An 18475-nucleotide genomic window follows, 5' to 3' on the forward strand; every position below is an offset into this window, starting at 1 on the left:
ATGAACAAGAGGAAGGGAACCCCGGGTCGAGGCGCCGCCGCTGCCCGCCAGGTGAGTCTGTGCCCTACGGCCCCGAGAAAGGAACCCTCCCCACTCTTGTTGCACGTTCTAGAGAGGAGGGCCCCACCCCCAGGGAACCTGAATCCCCAACCCTAGGTGATCCCTAGTTCCAGCCCCCCTGAGGGAGGTTTGACCCCCAAAGTGCGGCCTACTGGCTCCTGCCCACCAGTTCCAGGCACCACGCCCCGGACTGGGGGCCACCTGTTGCCACAGCAGCTCCTGTTGGGAAGGGAAGGCCTGGGACCTGGGTTAAGGACGCTACTACTCCCTTGGCTGAGGCCTGTGGAACTCTCACATCAATAGGACCATGTCAGACTTCTTTTATCCCCATTATATAGATGAGGACACTGAGGCCCAGAGAGGTGAAGACATCTGCCCAAGGTCATAGGGATTAATTAGCTTGACCAGAGAAGTGCAAATTCGGGGCTGCTGCTATGAGCCCACAGGCCTGTGGCAAGGCCCCTTCCCTGTACCCCATCTCCCCTGCCCCAGGTACCAGGAGAGTGATTTTTCTCAGATTTGATAGAAAGAGCCCTGGCCATAATTTGGTGTCCACGTTTTAGAGTCTATTTGAACCTGAAGTTCACACCCGGCCTCTGTACTTTATATATTTGGCTTTACTGCTGTAAACCTCAGTTTCCACATCGGTAGAAATGGAGGCCCTAAGAGCCCCTATGACACAGGTCACTTATGAAACTCATTTGAGGTATTTTATGGAAAATATTAGAACATAGCACTCAAATATGTGCTCATCACTACTATTACATTGTTATCATTATTGCTGTTAGATGGAGCTATATGTCATTGCTGATATTTGCACTTTTTAAAAAATTAGCCATTTTTCGAGAATGTGGTGAAAAGGAACTCTCCATTACTGGTGGGAGTGCACACTGGTCCAACCACTATGGAAAGCTGTGTGGAGGTTCCTCAATCTATTAAAAATGGAGCAATTCCACTACTAGGGATCTACCCAAAGGACACAAAAACATTGATTCAAAAGAACACCTGTACACCTATGTTTATTACAGCACTATTTACAATAGATAAAGCCTGGAAACAACCCAAATGCCCAAAAAAAAGACTGGATCAAAAAGATGTGATATATATACACAATGGAATATTATTCAGCAATCAAAAAAGATAAACTCATGCCATTCACAGCAATGTGGATGGAACTAGAAGGAATTAAGCTCAGTGAAATAAGCCAGAAGGAAAAAGAAAAATATCAGATGGTTTCACTTATAACAGGAATATAGGGGAACCAAATAAGACATCAGTGTAAAATAAATAATAACAGTACAAAACACAACAAAGCAAAAACACACACTTATAAATCAGAGACATACTGCAGGGGAGGAGGAGGGAGAGGGATGAGAGGGAGGGAGGGAGGAGCACAGGGGACTGGTGATGGTGCATGGGTGCCTTGGGGAAGGAAATTCTATGGGGATTCAATCTGAGAGGGTGGAAGAAAGCAAATATTGTTTAAAAAATAATAATTTTTTTTAAAAAATTTAGCCATTTTTAACCTACAGAAAGGGCAATTTTGTATAGTTCAATTTAACATATATTAATCAGGTTAGGATAGGAATAGGTCTGTTACACAATGAAGACCCCATTTTCAACTTTTGTGCTTCTATTTGCTGTTGATGCCTCTAACCTTCCTGAATGGCCCTGTCTGCTGGGGAAGCTGGAAGGTAAAACCGTGGTGTGCAGAATGGCTTTGCTTTGGGGTAGGGTTCAATGCCTTAGGCTAGCCCACTGACTCAGCTAGCAGTGTACCATGGGGATAGGCTCGGGGTGGGAACTTGGTCACTCCATCTGCCCTTTGCCCTTTGTTGATCTGTGCCAGAAGTCCTGGCCTGTCTTAGGACACCTGTTGCCTTCTGGGCCTGTTTCAACCTCTTGGCACTCCCCAGAGAATTGCTTTCCCCAGGAACCCTGGGTTGTCTTCTTCCTGAGGGAACTCTGGGTCCATCATGGCTGCCTCTGTCAACCAGGGAGTATACCAAAGTCTGGCTCAACCTTTACTGTTCCCACAGCTGGGTCTGCTGGTTGACCTCTCCCCAGATGGTCTAATGATCCCTGAGGATGGCGTTAATGAAGAGGAACTGGAGGCTGAGTTCTTGGCTTTGGTGGGAGGCCAGCCTCAAACCCTGGAGAAGCTGAAAGGCAAAGGTGAGACTCTCCATGCACACCCCAAACATCTTCTGAACTCCCATTGTGGGAGGGATTCAGAGCTAGTTGTGAAAAAGAGAAAGTACATATCTATCTGGAACCTACAGTTTGGGTAAGAGGTTAAGCCATCAATTCTGGACCCAGAGTGAAGTTAAAATCCCATCTCTGCAACTCACTGCTTATGTGATTTGCTGAGTTCTTGATGACCTATATGGGCCTTAGATTATAATATGGAAGTAAGACAGCATTTACATCACAGGAGTTAATCTTCTAGTATTTATAAAGCACTTTACACCCAGCCTGGCATGTCCTCCAACCTGCTGTTCCATGATCAGGACTGGGAAGGGGAATGTCCCTTCCCTGTCCCATGGGGCATCAGGCAAGACCTGTGAGCCAGGAAGAATTCTTAGATAAGGCACTCATGTAGGGGAGAGCCAGGTGAAGAGTTGGGAGCACTTCTGGGAGGGGACACAGCATATTCAAAGGCCCCGGGGCTAGGCAGGGACTGTAGTCATTGAGTGGGACTGAAGCTCAGAGGGTAAACAGAGACTTAGTGCTTTTTAGTTGATATAGTCAATCCTCATTTTTTTTTTTTTCAAAAAAAAGATTTATTTATGCATACAAGAACTGGGGTACAGGCCAGAGGCGTGGGGGTGTGTGTGTGTGGGAGGATTCACCAGAGAGAGAGTGGGGAACAGAACAGGCAACTTGATTGAAGTACTGCTGAGGGGAGCAACAGGCAAGACAGGAGAGGTCTGCCACACCATGTGGGTAGCTCACCTGCCAGGGATCGAACTCGTGCTGCAGTGGCTGCAGACAGCTTCATAGGTTGCATCTTAACCCCTTGTGCCACCAGGGAGGCTTGTCAATCCTCATTACTCTCAAATTTTATGTTTGTGAATTCACCTACTGGCTAAAATGTATTTGTAATCCCAAAATCAATATTTGTGGCACTTTCACAATCATTATCAGAGACGCGCAATGCTGCAAAAAGTTGAGTCCTGGGCCTCCCCGGTGGCGCAGCGGTTGAGCGCTGGGTTGCGAAGCTGCCCGCGGCCTCTGCGGCGCCGGTTCGATCCCCGGCTGCTCCATGGCCACTGGAGGAGGGTCCCACATGGCGCGCAGACCTCTCCTGCCGCCCACTGCTCCCCTCAGCAGTGTACTTCGGTCCTTCTGCCTGCTCTGCTCCCCGCTCTGGCTCTGGTGAATTCTCTCACCCTCCCGCGCTTCTGACTGTACCCAGTGCATGTATAAACAAACAAATAAATAAATAAATAAAAACATGCTTCTATAAAAAAAAAAAAGTTGAGTCCTCTGTTTTGCACATTCCCAGCTAATGGAGAGCAAGGTGACACTTGCCATTTTTTTTGCTTAGAGCATACTGTAAACAAATGCCCTTTCCCATGTTCCACTTAGTGCTGAATTTTTCTAATTTTTATACTTTTTGGTGAATTTGCCATTCAAAATGGCCTCCAAAGCATGGTGCTGAAGTACTGTTTCACATCCTTGATTACAGGAAGGCTGTGATGTGCCTTATGGAGAAAATATGTACAGTTGGCCCTTGAGCAGTGTGGGGGGTTAAGGATACTGACCCCTAGCAGTTGAAAATCCAAGTATATATATATATATTTTTAAAAAGATTTATTTTATTTATTTGTTTATTTATTTATACAAGCACTGGGTACAGTCAGAAGCGCGGGAGGGTGAGAGAATTCACCAGAGCCAGAGCGGGGAGCAGAGCAGGCAGAAGGACCGAAGTACACTGCTGAGGGGAGCAGCGGGTGACAGGAGAGGTCTGCGCGCCATGTGGGACCCTCCTCCGGTGGCCGGGGAGCAGCCGGGGATTGAACCTGCGCTGCAGAGGCTGCGGGCAGCATCGCAACCCAGTGCTCAACCACTGCGCCACTGGGGAGGCCCCAAGTATAATTTTTGACTTAACTTCTAATTGCTTGCATTTGCCTGAAAGCTTTGCCAAGAACAGAGACAGTGGATGAACATGTATTTTTTTTTTAAGATTTATTTATTTGTGTATACAAGAATGGAGGTACAGGCCAGAGGTGCGGGGGGTGAGAGGATTCACCAGAGACAGAGGGGAACAGAATAGGCAGATTGATTGAAATACACTGCTGAAGCAGCGGGTGAGTCAGGAGAGGTCTGCTGCGCCATATGGGTTGCTACCTGGCCGGGGATCAAACTCTTGCTGCAAAGTCTGCAGTTAGCTTCACAGGTTGCGTCTTAACCACTTGAGCCACCAGGGAGGCCCTGAACATGTACTTTTTATGTTATCTGTCATATACTGAATTCATACTATAAAGTAAGCTAAAGAAAAGAAAATATTAAGGACTTGGACTGTCATCAAGTCCAAGTCCTACTTCCCATTGGGTAGGCTGAGGCGGAAGAGGAAGAGGAGGTGTTGAAAAAGATTTGTGTATAAGTACCCTCCCCATACACACTCCAGCATTTTAAATCTGTGTTGTTCAGAGGTTGGCTGTATTAGGTAAGCTTCATGCAGGCATCAGTTATAGTTCTTTTGGCCTTGAGTTCAATGTTAACGAATCAACACTACAGATTAAATAAGATGACCTTATAAAACAAGGTTACATATTGATTTGTTGACAAAAAGAGACCTGGAGTCTCACAGGACCCTAATCTGTATTTTCTCTAGGGTAATGAGTCAGTGTTCATGTCAACTTTATAGAATTTAACCACCATGAATAACAAGAATAAGGTGAATAGCAAAATGCTCACAATAGGGCCTCCCTGGTGGCACAGGCAGTTGAGTGCCGCGCTGTGAAGCTGTCAGCAGCCTCTCCAGTGCTGGTTCCATCCCCGCTGGCGGCGGAGCAACCCACATGGTTCGGCAGACCTCTCCTGTCTCGCCCCCTGCTCCCCTCAGCAGTGTGTTTCAGTCAGTCTGTGCTGTTCCCTGCTCTGTCTCTGGTGAATCCTCTTGCCTCCCACACATCTGGGCTGTATCCTGGTTCTTGTATAAATAAATAAATCTTTTTAAAAAAATGCTGACAATATGCTGTTCTAAGAGCTTTGTTTACCTTTAATCCACCTATCTGTGAGGTGAGGAAGGAGCTGTTGTCCCCATTTAACAGATGGAAGGCTGAGATCTAGAAAGCTGAAGTGACTTGCCCAAGGTCCCACAGTCAGAAAGTTGCAAAGCTGGGGTTCAAACTCAGGCTTGACAAAGGAGAGAGGAGGTCAGCAGGACTAGCAGGGAGCAGGATTATTTATGTCCGGTGACTCCAGGGCAATAGGATGTCTTGGAAGGGAAGGGAGGGGGATGTGCTGCCCCCACCCCCTACCCTGCCCCATTCTGTGAAGCCATGGGAGCCTGGGATGGGAACTCTTGAAGGATCCTGGTACAGCTGGGGCCTCCCCTTGCCACTAGGTCCCCTGCCCATGGAGGCCATTGAGAAGATGGCCAGCCTGTGCATGAGAGACCCAGACGAGGAGGAGGGAACGGATGAGGAAGATGTGGAGGCAGATGACGACCTGCTGGTGAGTGCCCAGGGTGGGGTACAGGGCCTCCCTTGCTGTTGTTGCTCTATCCCCTCACCCTAGCCATGTGTCCCTGCAGGCAGAGCTAAATGAGGTCCTTGGGGAGGAGCAGAAGACTTTGGAGTCCCAGCCTCCTGTGGCCCAGGTATAGCTCTGACTCAAACCCTGCTCTCTACAGTCCCAGGGTTTAAGACCCTCCCTTCCCTTCACTGCAGGGGGAGGTGCAGCACCATGCTACCTCATGGGGATGATGGGATGCATCTAAACCGGAGTTTTCTGTACCAGGAAACCAAGATGATATTTTCTGTGTGCCCCTCCCCCCCCGGAGTGGGGGTGCCTAGCCCAGGGGCCCCATGACCAGGGTGCAGTAGGCCCTTGAAGGAACCCAAGTGGGATCACAACTAGCGCTTCTGCCTGACTCCTCCCTCCTGAAGGCCAAGGCTGCAGCCACAAGCCCAGGGGTAGAGGCTACCTTGCAGGAGAGACTGGTCCTCTACCAGACAGCCATCGAGAGTGCTAGGCAAGCTGGGGACGGAGCCAAGATTCGGCGCTATGACAGGGGGTTGAAGGTGAGTGGGCAGATGGGAAAGTCTCAGGATCCCACCACTGCCCCCTTCCCACCTCCACCTACCCCACCATCTCCCAAACTCATGTTCACACCTTCTCCCAGACACTGGAAAACCTACTGGTCTCTGTCCGGAAGGGCAACACCATCGATGAAGGAGATATTCCACCACCTGTGGCTGTAGGGAAGGGCCCAGCAGTGACACCCAGCCACACCCTCATGCCCACCCAGCTGACCCCTGCAAACCCACCGACTCCTGAGTCCAGGGTGACTGTGGAAGGCCCTCTTCCCATAGCTCCTGCCTCATCCCTAGGCTCCACCAAACCCCCAGGTAAGTTTAGGCAGTGCTGGGCTGACATAGGTGGGGGAATTCAGCAGTGGGCCCCTCTGTAGGGTTGTCAGCCCTACTCTGATCCTCAAGTATTTCAACACCCTATTTGTTTCCCAGGCCCTAAGGCCCCCCAAGAGTTCATTGATACCTTCTAGGGGATACACGGGCACACAGAGAGCTTTTGTGTGTGTAATGATAAACTATAAATAACATAATTTTTGCCATTTTAACCATTTTCATCATGCAGCATTTAGCACATTCACAATGTTGTGTAACCATCTCCTCCAATTCTAAAACTTTTTCATTGTCCCAAGCAGAAACTTTGTTCCCATTAAACACTAACTCCCCATTACTCTTTCCCTGCACTGTTCTACTTTCTGTCTCTATGAATTTGCCTCCTGGACACTTCACATGATAGACTCCTATAGCCCTTTGGCTTCTTTGATGGAGTGTGACGTTGCTGCATGAGTCAGAACGTCATGCCTTTGTGGGACTAATATTCCTACCAGAGCGAGTAATTCCTAGTCCTTCAACTTGTCTATCTTTTCTCCTAAAACTTACCTGCTGGGGAACAAACTTCCCAAGAGATTTTCCTTCCCAACCTTCCGCTCTCCTAATCCTACCTCCTTTTTTAGGAAAGGAATGCCCACCTCCCTCCATATGATCATGGTACTCCCCTAGTGGGAACCAAAGAAACAACTTAAAACACTGGTGAGAGTTAAGAAGGTGACCACTGGCTCACTAGATCCTCCTGCAGCCAGGCTGGTGTCTAATGACTTAGAGATGATTGGAAATTCTCAGCCAAAATCTCTAAAAATTATTCATATGGGATTTTGGCATATATCTGGGCAGGGGCTTAAGAAATCATGTGACAATGCAATACAGGAAGCTATCTCTTCCCATCCACATGTTGGTGTGAAGCAGAAAGTAGAAGAATGAATGTGAGAGCAAGAGGTTGGAGGGTGAACCCAGTCCTGACTACATTGGCAAGAGGTGCCTTGCAAATAAAAATTTGACTCGTGGTATATAAAAATCACTTACCAAAAAGCTGGATGTATTGTAGCTCCGCTGAACTACATCTAAACGTCATTGTAACAGTAACAACCTGGAAGAACTTTTTTTTTTTTTTTAAGATTTATTTATTTTTATACAAGAGCTGGGGTATAGGCCAGAGGTGTGGGAGGGTGACAGATTCACCAAAGGCAGAGTGGGGAGCAGAACAGGCAGACAACAGAAATACACTGTTGAGGGGAGCAGTGGGTGCGACAGGAGAGGTCTGCTGCACCACATGAGATTCTTGCCCACCAGCTGGGATCGAACCCGCACCGCAGAGGCTGCAGACAGTTTCACAACGCGGCGCTCAACCCTCTGTGCCACCCGGGAGGCCCAAGAACTTTTTTTTTTTTTTAAATACTGAGCGACTTGCAGTGACAGGGACTAAAACCGATCAAGTGGTGGCGTTTCACTTCAGCTCAGACACTTTTTCAGGCAAGGACATCTTAACTCAGGACAGAGTAACCTCTTGTGAGTCTGCAGAGGCATAGTGTGCAGTTTTTCAGGTGTTTCTAGGCTTTATGGATATTGAGTGGTGTTATCTGTTGGACTTGTATTCATACCAACAATTGCACCCATTGCTCCCAATTTAGAGATACTTTCCGTGAAAACAGAGCATATTATTTGAAACAGTAATTAATATACCATTTAAAAAGGGCCTCCCCGGTGGCGCAGCGGTTGAGCGCTGGGTTGCGAAGCTGCCTGCAGCCTCTGCAGCCGGTTCGATCCCCGGCTGCTCCCCGGCCACCGGAGGAGGGTCCCACATGGCGAGCAGACCTCTCCTGCCGCCCGCTGCTCCCCTCAGCAGTGTACTTCGGTCCTTCTGCCTGCTCTGCTCCCCGCTTTGGTTCTGGTGAATTCTCTCACCCTCCCGCACTTCTGACTGTACCCAGTGCATGTATAAACCAAACAAACAAACAAATAATAAATAAATAAATAAATAAATAAGACATGCCTCCAGAAAATTAAAAAAAATATATATATATATACCATTTAAAAAGCAAAACCTCCACTGCCCAGCTTTGCCAACACTGTACCGTTGTATCTTGGTTGCACAAACCTCCAGTGGGGTGTACCTCCAAGAGAAGCTGTCAGATATCCACACTATCACACTAGGATACAATTTTATGGGGGACATGGATGTAAGTAAAAGATGTGAAATTCCTGGAATATATATATATTTTTTAAGGCGTTTTTTTTTTTTTATATATAGAGGCATGTTTTATTTATTTATGTATTTGTTTGTTTGTTTGTTTTGTTTATACATGCACTGGGTACAGTCAGAGGCGCGGGAGGGTGAGAGAATTCACCAGAGCCAGAGCGGGGAGCAGAGCAGGCAGAAGGACCGAAGTACACTGCTGAGGGGAGCAGCGGGCGGCAGGGGAGGTCTGCGCGCCATGTGGGACCCTCCTCCGGTGGCCGGGGAGCAGCTGGGGATTGAACCGGCGCTGCAGAGGCCGCGGGCAGTTTCGCAACCCAGCGCTCAACCGCTGCGCCACCGGGGAGGCCCCTGGAATATATTTTTAAAATAAATCTTAGTATATACTCAAAAGAATTGAATGCAGGCACATGAAGAGAGATTTGTATACCCCCACGTCTGTGGGATGGCTAAACGAAAAAGGGAAAAACTATAATTCCATTTACATGAGGTTCCTACAGGAGACAAATCCATAGCAACAGAAAGTAGTTGGTGGGTGTCAGGCGCTAGGGTAAGGGGAGTGATTGTTGAATGGGGACAATTTCTGTTGAGGAAGGTAAAGTTTGGAGATGGGTGGTAGTGATGGTCACACAACAATAAATGCCATGGAACTACACACATAAACATGGTTAAGATGGTGAATCTTATGTATATCTTGCCACAATTAAAAACTTAAAAAATATATATATAAATTGAATATTAGTGAATTTCAAATCTCCACAGTAGTTAAATTCATTAGATTTGAAATGCATTAGATTTCCTTTTTGAATGTCAACATTTGTAAGACACAGGGTGACAGTCTTGGCCACCTTTTAAACTTAATGATGAAAAATTTTAGATGTCAACTTAATGTTTGTTAGGATACATAGGCTTTCCCAAATTCTCTTGGGGGAAAAATAGCAGCCACTCTGGAGCCTAACAGGTCTGGAGTTGAGACCCCACCCTGCCATCTTCAGGCTGTGTGATACTGGGGAGGCAGCATCCCTTCTCTGAGCCTCATTAGTACTCATATTTATAAAATAAATGGGCCTAAGAACAGCCTTTGTTGTGAGAATTAAATAGAAATGGTTTGCATGCTGTCCCCCCTTCCAGGTCCCTGCAGCCCTGGCCCCCTGGCCCAGCTGCAGAGCCGCCAGCGCGAGTACAAGCTGGCCGCCCTCCACGCCAAGCAGCAGGGAGACACCTCCACCGCTGCCAGATACTTCCGTGTGGCCAAGGTACATCCAGACAGGTGGACAGGACAGGAGGGATAGGACAGGATGCTTCCAACATTGTATGGTGGCAAAGAATAGGAGTCTGACAGACCCCAATTTGAATCTCAACTCTTGGCCACTTAATAGCTATGGTTTATTGTACCTCTTGAGCCTTAGTTTACCTCTTCTCTGAAATGGGCGTGTTAGAAGAGGCTTGAGAAGATGATGGCAAAGAGCAGATAGAGCCGGGAGTCCTCTGCCTCATGGCAGGGCTTAGAGGCTCCTCACAGGCTTCTGGATCCAGCTGCAGCCTCCTTTGACTTCCTCCTGCCTTTTCCCAGAGCTTTGATGCCATCTTGGAGGCCCTGAACAGGGGGGAATCTGTGGACCTGTCTTGCCTGCCCCCTCCACCTGGTGAGAACCCTGCTCAGGGACCCCTTCAGGCCAGACCAGGGTGGTTGGGGGAGGGGGAAGCAGGCCCTTCATGGCCCAGGACCTCTCTGCCCCCAGACCAGCTGCCTTCAGATCCACCATCATTGCTACCGCAGCCTGCAACCACCATGGTACCTTCCACACCAGGTAGGTTCCTGGGATCCCCTGGGGTGGGTAGGCCAGACTTCCTTTCCCCAGACTCCCAACCCTGTCCTCTCCTTCTGATCTCGCCCAGAGGTTCCTACACCCCCAAAGACTCTCCTGGAGGCTCTGGAACAGCGGATGGAGCGATACCATGCGGCTGCAGCCCAAGCCAAGACCAAAGGAGACCAAAGGAAGTCTCGTATGCATGAACGCATTGTCAAGGTGCATGGGGGCCAAGTGGGTGGGTGGGCACCCCCTGGAGGCCTGGTCCAGGCAGCCCTAACACCTGTGTCCCCTGCAGCAATACCAAGATGCCATCCGAGCACACAAGGCTGGCCGAGCCGTAGATGTGGCTGAACTACCTGTGCCCCCAGGTAGGCCCTGCCCTAGCCCCACCCCTCCAGCCACTGAGCTTTTGCAGGTGCTATTCCTTCTAACTGTATAGGCTCAAGGAACTGATAACTACATATGCAGGGATTCTGTGAACTCTTTAAACAGTCAGTAGTTTGAAATTGGGAATGTTTATACCATAGAAATTGTTGTAACACTGAAAATCAGGGAGGTTTCTTTAGAGAGCCTGTTCGCTAACCCACCACTGTCTATTCTCTTTTTTTCTTTGTTCCGCTCACTTCTTTCTGGTAATCAGTTCTTACCTTTGCAGGCACCAGCTCAGCCTCCGTCAGTCCCCCAGTAGATTGGAAGCCTCTGGAGGTTCTTAGAGCTGTGTTCCCCATGGAACAATTATCTCTGTGCATCTCAGTACCCCCAGGAGTCTGGCCAGGTCCAGGACTACCCCCAGAACCCAGCACCCCACTTCACACAGGGGACGCATTTATACCTGCTTATTGAAGTCTGGTCAAAGCCCAGGGCCAGCGGAAAGAACCAGGGTACACACAGGGGGTCGCAGTAGCCTGGTGCCTACATGGGGCCAGCAGCAGCTCCTTCCTTAGATTCCAAGAAGAATCAAAGGCCCAGGACTCCTTAGGAGGGGGAGGAACCCACAACCTTACCATCATGGTGTGGGCCTTTCCCTCCTAATGGGCCCCAACTGGCCGCCCAGGCTTTCCCCCCATCCAGGGCCTAGAGGCCACCGAGCCCACCCAGCCCAACCTTGTGGGCGTCCTAGAGACTGCCATGAAGCTGGCCAACCAGGACGAAGGCCTCGAGGATGAAGAGGACGAGGACCCTAAAAAGGTATGAAGGGCCTGGGCTGAGGCGGGAGTGGCAGCCCAGCAAGCCCCAGCCACCTTCGCCCTGAGTGGGAAAAAGCTGTCTTCACAGGCTGGCCCTGGCAGTTTGGCCATGGACAAGTCATTTTGCTCTCTGAGCCTGTCTCCCCATCTGAAAGTGGGCATAGTAATAGTAATAGTCCTCCCTCCCAGGAGTGCAGGAATTCAATGAGAACAGAACTATTTTCAGTGCTGAGGAGACAGAAACTAACAAGATCAGCATTGTTGGGTGTTGGGCCCTGACCCTTTGGGGAGTGGACTCCTCTCTGTTGCTGGGAAAGCTCTGACTTCCTCTCCATCTCTCAGCAGCCCAATAGCCCTTCAGCCCCTGTGACCCAGTCCAAAGCCCCACCCTCAAGGACACCCCAGTCAGGATCTGCTCCCACAGCCAAAGCAGCCCCCAAAGGTACATCCACGAGAGGTAGGTGCTCCCTTCTCGCCCCAGCTGCCTGTTGCCTGCCTGGCTATGGGTTGGACAGCACCTGCAGATGCCTGTGTGTCCACAGCCCAGCAGCAACTAGCCTTCCTGGAGAGCCGCAAAAAGCAGCTCCTGCAGGCCGCACTACGAGCCAAACAGAAGAATGATGTGGAGGGCGCCAAAATGCACCTACGCCAGGCTAAGGGACTAGAGCCCATGCTGGAGGCCTCACGCAATGGGCTGCCCGTGGACATCACCAAGGTGAACCCCTGAGATCTGCTAGAACTTGCCAGCTGCACACCTATCAGGCTGCAGCCATTTAGTGGCCATGTGAATTTGGAATATATTAGGGTCCAGGTTAAGCTGCTATAATAAATAGCAACCCTACACACACACACAAAGCCATAGTCAAAACAAGACAAACATCATGTTTCTTATGTATAAAGCGTGGTCCAGGGCCCAGGTTTCTATCATGTTGCCTTGCTGCAACCCTGAGGGTTGTCCTCAGGCCCACAGACCAAGTAGATCATGGTTCTGTCTATATCCTGCTCATGGGAAGGGGTGAGAGAGTGAAAGGTCAGGACAAGAGACTTCCTTTAAAGGAAGTCACAGGGAGTGATCTTTATTTCTACTATTTTCCCATTGGCTGAGACCGAGTCACATGACTACAGCTAGCTTCAAGGGATGCTGGATGATGTAGTTTCCAGATGGGTGACTATGTGCCCAGGCAGAACTCCATTTAGGGAAGAGGGATTGGGTATCAGAATAGGGGGAAACAGTTAACAAATTCTGCCACTTAGGGCAGGACCATCCACTTCTCTCTGAACTTCTTTGAAAAGAAAAAGCAAGGGCAGGGTATGCAGTGGAGGTCAGGGAAAACCTCTCCAAAGAGAGGAAATGTTCCTGCATAGCCCTGGATAGGCCTGCTCTTGACTGACCAGCAGGCCCCTCTCCATGAGTTCTATCTTCCTCAGGTGCCACCAGCTCCAGTCAACAAGGATGATTTTGCCCTGGTCCAACGACCAGGCCCTGGTCTGTCTCAGGAGTCTGCCCGACGCTATGGTGAACTCACCAAACTGATTAGGCAGCAGCATGAGGTAAGGGTGGGGATCCCCAGCCTGTGTGAGAAGACCTCCCCCACTTTCATGGCCCTTCAACTTTCTACACACCATCTTCTGCTTCCCCAGATGTGCCTGAACCACTCTAGCCAGTTTACCCATCTGGGTAACATCGCCGAAACCACCAAGTAAGTGCCCCTACCTGACTCCCACCAGACACTTGCACCCAACAGCTGGCCCTGGCATCGGGGACCTGAGCAAGGCCCTCTCGTTGGCAGATTTGAGAAGCTGGCAGAAGACTGTAAGCGGAGCATGGAGATCCTGAAGCAGGCCTTTGCCCGGGGCCTCCCCACACCCAATGCCCGCTTTGAGCAGAGGACCTTCAGTGTCATCAAGTAAGACCCCAGTGCCTCCTGGCCTGGATGCCCTTTGGGCCAGAAGACTTGCTTCTGGAGGAGGATGGGTGGTGACAGCACAGCATGTGTAAAGGTCTGAGATAGGCATAAGAAGCTAGTGATGGATTGCGAGGGGGTGTTGAAAGTGACACATGGAAATAGAGATGATCTAGTGAGAGCAGACATGAGCCTTGTCCCAGAGGCCTGGACAATCATCCCATGGGATGGTTGTAGGACCTGCTTTGATTAATGACTTTACACACCCTAGGGTAATGGGATCATTTTTCCTATTTATGGTTGAGACTAGTTACAGCCACAGGGGTTCCCTGATGCACGTAGGGGAACCTAGGGACTCTTGTCCTGGATGCCCACATCTGTATGGCCTGGCCTCTGTTACTTTATGTCTGCCCACTATCCCCAGTTTGCTCACTTCCTGCCACACAGGCCTCCCTTGGGCCCCTCAGAGAAACCAAGCATGTTCTCCTGCAGGGCCTTCCCACAGCTGTTGCCTCTGCCCAGACCCTTCTCCTCAAGTCTCTATGAAGCAGCTCCTTGGCATCTTGAGTCACCCAAGAGGACCTCCCTGACCACCTGACTATAGCAGCCTCTTGCAAACACACATTTCTGTCCCCTAAAATCTAAAATTCTGTTTAGATTCTCCACAGAGGTGCCTTATTTCTCTGTGTCCCCAAGCAGTGGAGATAGCCTTTGGCATAGAGTAGGGGCTTGAGAAATATTGTTAAAAGAAGGGAAGGTCCCCTGGCATCTGGGGCACTGACTACACATAGTAGGTGCTTTTCACTTGTCAAGTGAAGAGAAGGTCTCGCAGCAGCTGGGCACCAGTTGGTAAATAGTAGGAAGCCATAGAAATACTGTGAAAGGGAAGAAAGTTACCCTAGTAGCAGGACTACTGGCTAGCATAAAGTGGTAGCAAATAAATATGTGCAAACTCAGAGGAAAGGAAATCCAGAGACCTCAAATCTGTCTGATTCGAAAACTTGAGCCCAGAACCCCCAAAGACTGGGGTAGGGGGGAGGTTATTCCCTGTCCCCACAGAGAAAAAAGAAGATGCATAGGCAGTGGGGCTGAGGTCTTTGTCTCCTCACATGCCCTCCTGGAAGGATCTTCCCCGACCTCAGCAGCAACGACATGCTCCTGTTCATCATGAAGGGCATCAACTTGCCCACACCCCAAGGTGAGGGGATCACAGGCAGGGCTTGGGGCCATGGGAGCCACCTCTCTGCCCAGCTCTTACCTTTGTTTGCCCACAGGGCTATCCCCTGGTGACCTGGATGTCTTTGTTCGGTTCGACTTCCCCTACCCTAATGTGGTATGTGGAAAGCCTAGGAAAAATGGGTTCAAGCCCTATCAGGCCTGGGCAGGGGCTCAAGGCCAATCCCTAGGCTCCTGAGCTTTCCTGCCTCCTTTTCTTTGCAGGAAGAAGCTCAGAAAGATAAGACCAGTGTGATCAAGAATACAGACTCCCCTGGTAAACCTCAGTGGGAAGCACCCCCCTACTCCATGCAGTAGGAACATGAGACCAGAATCTGATCCCAGTCAATGTCCTCTCTCCACTCCTCCTTCTTTGGCAGAGTTCAAGGAGCAGTTCAAACTCTGCATTAACCGCAGCCACCGTGGCTTCCGAAGGGCCATCCAGAGCAAAGGCATTAAGTTTGAAGTGGTCCACAAGGGGTGAGCTGTGACTGTGGGTGCTGCATGGGCTCTGGGGGATGGGGAGCTACTCTGGACCAAGCATCCTGTCCCCCTCATACATACAGGGGGCTGTTCAAGACTGACCGAGTTCTTGGCACAGCCCAGCTGAAGCTGGATGCCCTGGAAACAGCATGTGAAATCCGGGAGATCCTTGAGGTGAGAGCTGAACAATCACCTGAATGCTTGGTGTGGCTGTTACTTGAAAGTTACGTGTACCGAACCTCCTAGGGGTACCTTCTGCTGACCCAGACCTGCCCTGGGGAATCTCAGGCCATCCGACCCAAGCTCAGATGCTCCTAGCACCAGATCCAGTTGGTGTCTCTACATTCCCCTGGGCTCATATTTTGGAAATTACTCTGGTTCTCCCTGATCCCAGACCTGTGTTTCTATCCCTGCCTACTGCCAGTACTCTCCCTCACTCCCACCCAGGTCCTGGATGGTCGCAGGCCCACAGGGGGGCGCTTGGAGGTGATGGTCCGTATTCGGGAGCCACTGACAGCCCAGCAGTTGGAGACAACAACTGAGAGGTGGTTGGTCATTGACCCTGTACCAGCAGCTGTGTCCACAGTGAGACTCCTTGCCCATCAGCAGCCCCAGGGAGGGAGGCTTGGTTCCAGGAGGCCAGGACTCATAAGACTGGTTCTGTTCTCTGAAGCAGGTTGCTGGGACCAAAGGGAAGGCCCCTCCTGTGCCTGTCCCTTCGAGGGAGCCAGGGAACAGGTAGGTGACTGGGTTAGGCCATGCTGGAGAGAAACTCCCTCTTCCCATTTCACCCCCTCCTGGACAGTGTCCCATCAGTTATAAATTAGACTCTTTCTTTCTTCTCCTTCAAGACCTATTCTGTCTGTCCTTCTCTTGAAAGATCCAGTTTAAGCTCCTCAGCTTAATCTTTAAGACCTTCTGCCATGTGATCATTGTCCATATACCCAACTTTCTCTCTCCCCACTTCCTCCTGTTGGTTCATGGCTACACTAGTCTCTAGGCTTCTCTATGTTCCAGTGCCCTGAGCACCCCTACCCCAACACTTTGTGTTCCTGCTGCTCGTCTGTCCAATTCTGACTCCTTTGGGTACCAGTCTGACTATCACCTCTTCCAAGAAGCCCTTTCTGACCACCTGTCATCACAGTCGCCTAGGTGTATGATCACTGACCCCACTAGGTTGTTCCTCAGTGTTCAGCGTGTCTATTGAATTAATAGGGTCAGAGCTGGGGAAACCCAGCTAGTTTCTAGCACCTCTTCCTTCTCCCACCCCCTAGGTCAGCTCGACCCCTGCACAGCCTCAGTGTACTGGCCTTTGACCAAGAACGTCTGGAACGGAAGGTAGGTGTCTGCCCTGTTGGGCTGGATGGGGCAGGACTGGGGTTCTTAAGACCCAGGTGGGGCCCTCATAGCCTACTCTGTACACCCAGATCCTGGCCCTCAGGCAGGCACGGCGGCCAGTGCCCCCGGAGGTGGCCCAGCAGTACCAGGACGTCATGCAGCGCAGTCAGTGGCAGAGGGCACAGCTGGAGCAGGGGGGTCCTGGCATCCGGCGGGGTAGGAACTCAGGGACTGGCATGTGGGGGAGGGCCAGGGCAGCAGACTCCATCTTGACCCCCCTCCTCCACCCCCAGAGTACATGGCTCAACTGGAACGCCAGCTGCAGTTCTACACGGAGGCTGCCCGGCGCCTGGGCAATGATGGCAGCAGGGTGAGCTGGATGGAGGACCAGGTGGGCACTGGGGGGCCAGGGCTGTCAAGATGACCCACTGACTCCCCATTGGTCCCCCAGGAGGCTGCGAAAGAGGCACTGTACAGGCGGAACCTAGTTGAGAGTGAGGTGAGCACTTGGGTGTCAATGGGGAGGGGAGAGGCAGGGCTGGGACCCTGAGCCCCCTGACCTCATGGCCCCTCCTACAGCTGCAGCGGCTCCGAAGGTGAGGGACCAATGGGGCGGGCAGCCCTCAGAAAGCAGGGAGCAGGCCCAAGGCCCCAGCGATGGGAGGAGCTGATGGGGCCAGAGACCAGACAAGCAGACAATCAGTGGACATCAGCTCTGGATGGATATGTCCCCAACCAGGACCACCCAGCCCAGCCAGAGCCTCCCTGGCAGGAGGTGTCAGGACTGTGCCCGCCAACTAGCGTGTGCCCCCCATCTAGACCGTTTGCACAGCCCAGGGGGATCTGGCCCCTGGCCTGCCCCGGTGGTGGGAGGGCAGCTAGGTCTAAGTCCCATGGGCCCCTGCAAGCACTTTACTTCCTGTCCCTCCCCAGCCTTAACCCTGAAGCCCACCCACACCCCAAAGAAGCATTTGAGGCCAGCCAGAGCCCAGCTTGGCTCCCCAGAGGACTGACTACTCTGGCCCAGCTGGGTCCCAGGGGCTGACACAGAGAATAAACAGCCAGGGCCACACCCAGCTCACTCTATCCTGTCTTTGTTTCTAGCAGGGTCTCCCCCACTTCCCCTCATGCCCCCTTGGGGGTGGATGGGGAGGGTTCTGCAAGTGAGGCTGACTGGGGAGAGGGATGTGCCTTTGCAGGATGTGCTTGATTTAAACTCCACAGGGATACACATGAGGGTCGAGGGTCTGTGCATCTGTCACTTCCTGCGGCCTCCCTGTGGGCTATCCCTCCAGACAATGTTTCTTTAGCCATGGCCTTGGGCTTCTCTGGGTTTACATATGGTGGTGTGTGGCTCAAAGTCTAGCCCTGTCAGTTACTGGCCACAGGACCTGGGCCAAACTGCTGGTCCCCTTAGAATCCCCAAGCCTCAGGGATAATGAAAGCCCCTCCTGCAGCTGAAGGGCACAGGTCAGTGATAAGTGCCTAAAAGGGTGGTTCCTTTATTACTGCTTTTCTGTGTGTTCGGAGAGTGGGGGGCCAACAAGGCCAGCATGGTCTGTGCACCTGGGTGTGGGCCGCACACTTCAGCCCCTCCTCAGAATCCTTGTGTGTGTGGATGCAGTGCCTCGCCCCAGCTTCCCAGCCAGCACAGGTTGGGAGACCCAGCTCTTGAGGCCTG

General features: G+C 51.0%; 1 protein-coding gene across 2 annotated transcripts; it reads left to right on the forward strand.

The window, feature by feature from the left end:
- CC2D1A (coiled-coil and C2 domain containing 1A) lies at window positions 1-17482 on the forward strand (the record flags this gene model as incomplete). Of its 2 annotated transcripts, none has more annotated exons than XM_084250331.1 (29): window positions 1-51; window positions 2100-2235; window positions 5636-5745; window positions 5825-5890; window positions 6180-6314; window positions 6416-6641; window positions 9985-10109; window positions 10427-10499; window positions 10596-10664; window positions 10753-10883; window positions 10963-11035; window positions 11722-11855; window positions 12200-12311; window positions 12397-12569; window positions 13283-13405; window positions 13496-13554; window positions 13645-13761; window positions 14883-14956; window positions 15033-15091; window positions 15199-15250; window positions 15354-15453; window positions 15540-15630; window positions 15904-16041; window positions 16130-16194; window positions 16731-16794; window positions 16884-17010; window positions 17088-17164; window positions 17246-17293; window positions 17374-17482. In XM_084250331.1, the coding sequence occupies 29 exons, from the start codon at window positions 1-3 to the stop codon at window positions 17392-17394; spliced, it is 2829 nt and encodes a 942-aa protein (XP_084106457.1). In that variant the 3' UTR covers window positions 17395-17482. The 2 variants fall into 2 exon arrangements, with proteins under 2 accessions (XP_084106457.1, XP_084106458.1); XM_084250332.1 differs by having other exon boundaries at window positions 16133-16194.
- Window positions 17483-18475: the final 993 nt, after the last annotated feature.

This window comes from Talpa europaea (genome assembly GCF_964194135.1).
Source record: "Talpa europaea genome assembly, chromosome: 12".
NCBI lineage: Eukaryota > Metazoa > Chordata > Mammalia > Eulipotyphla > Talpidae > Talpa > Talpa europaea.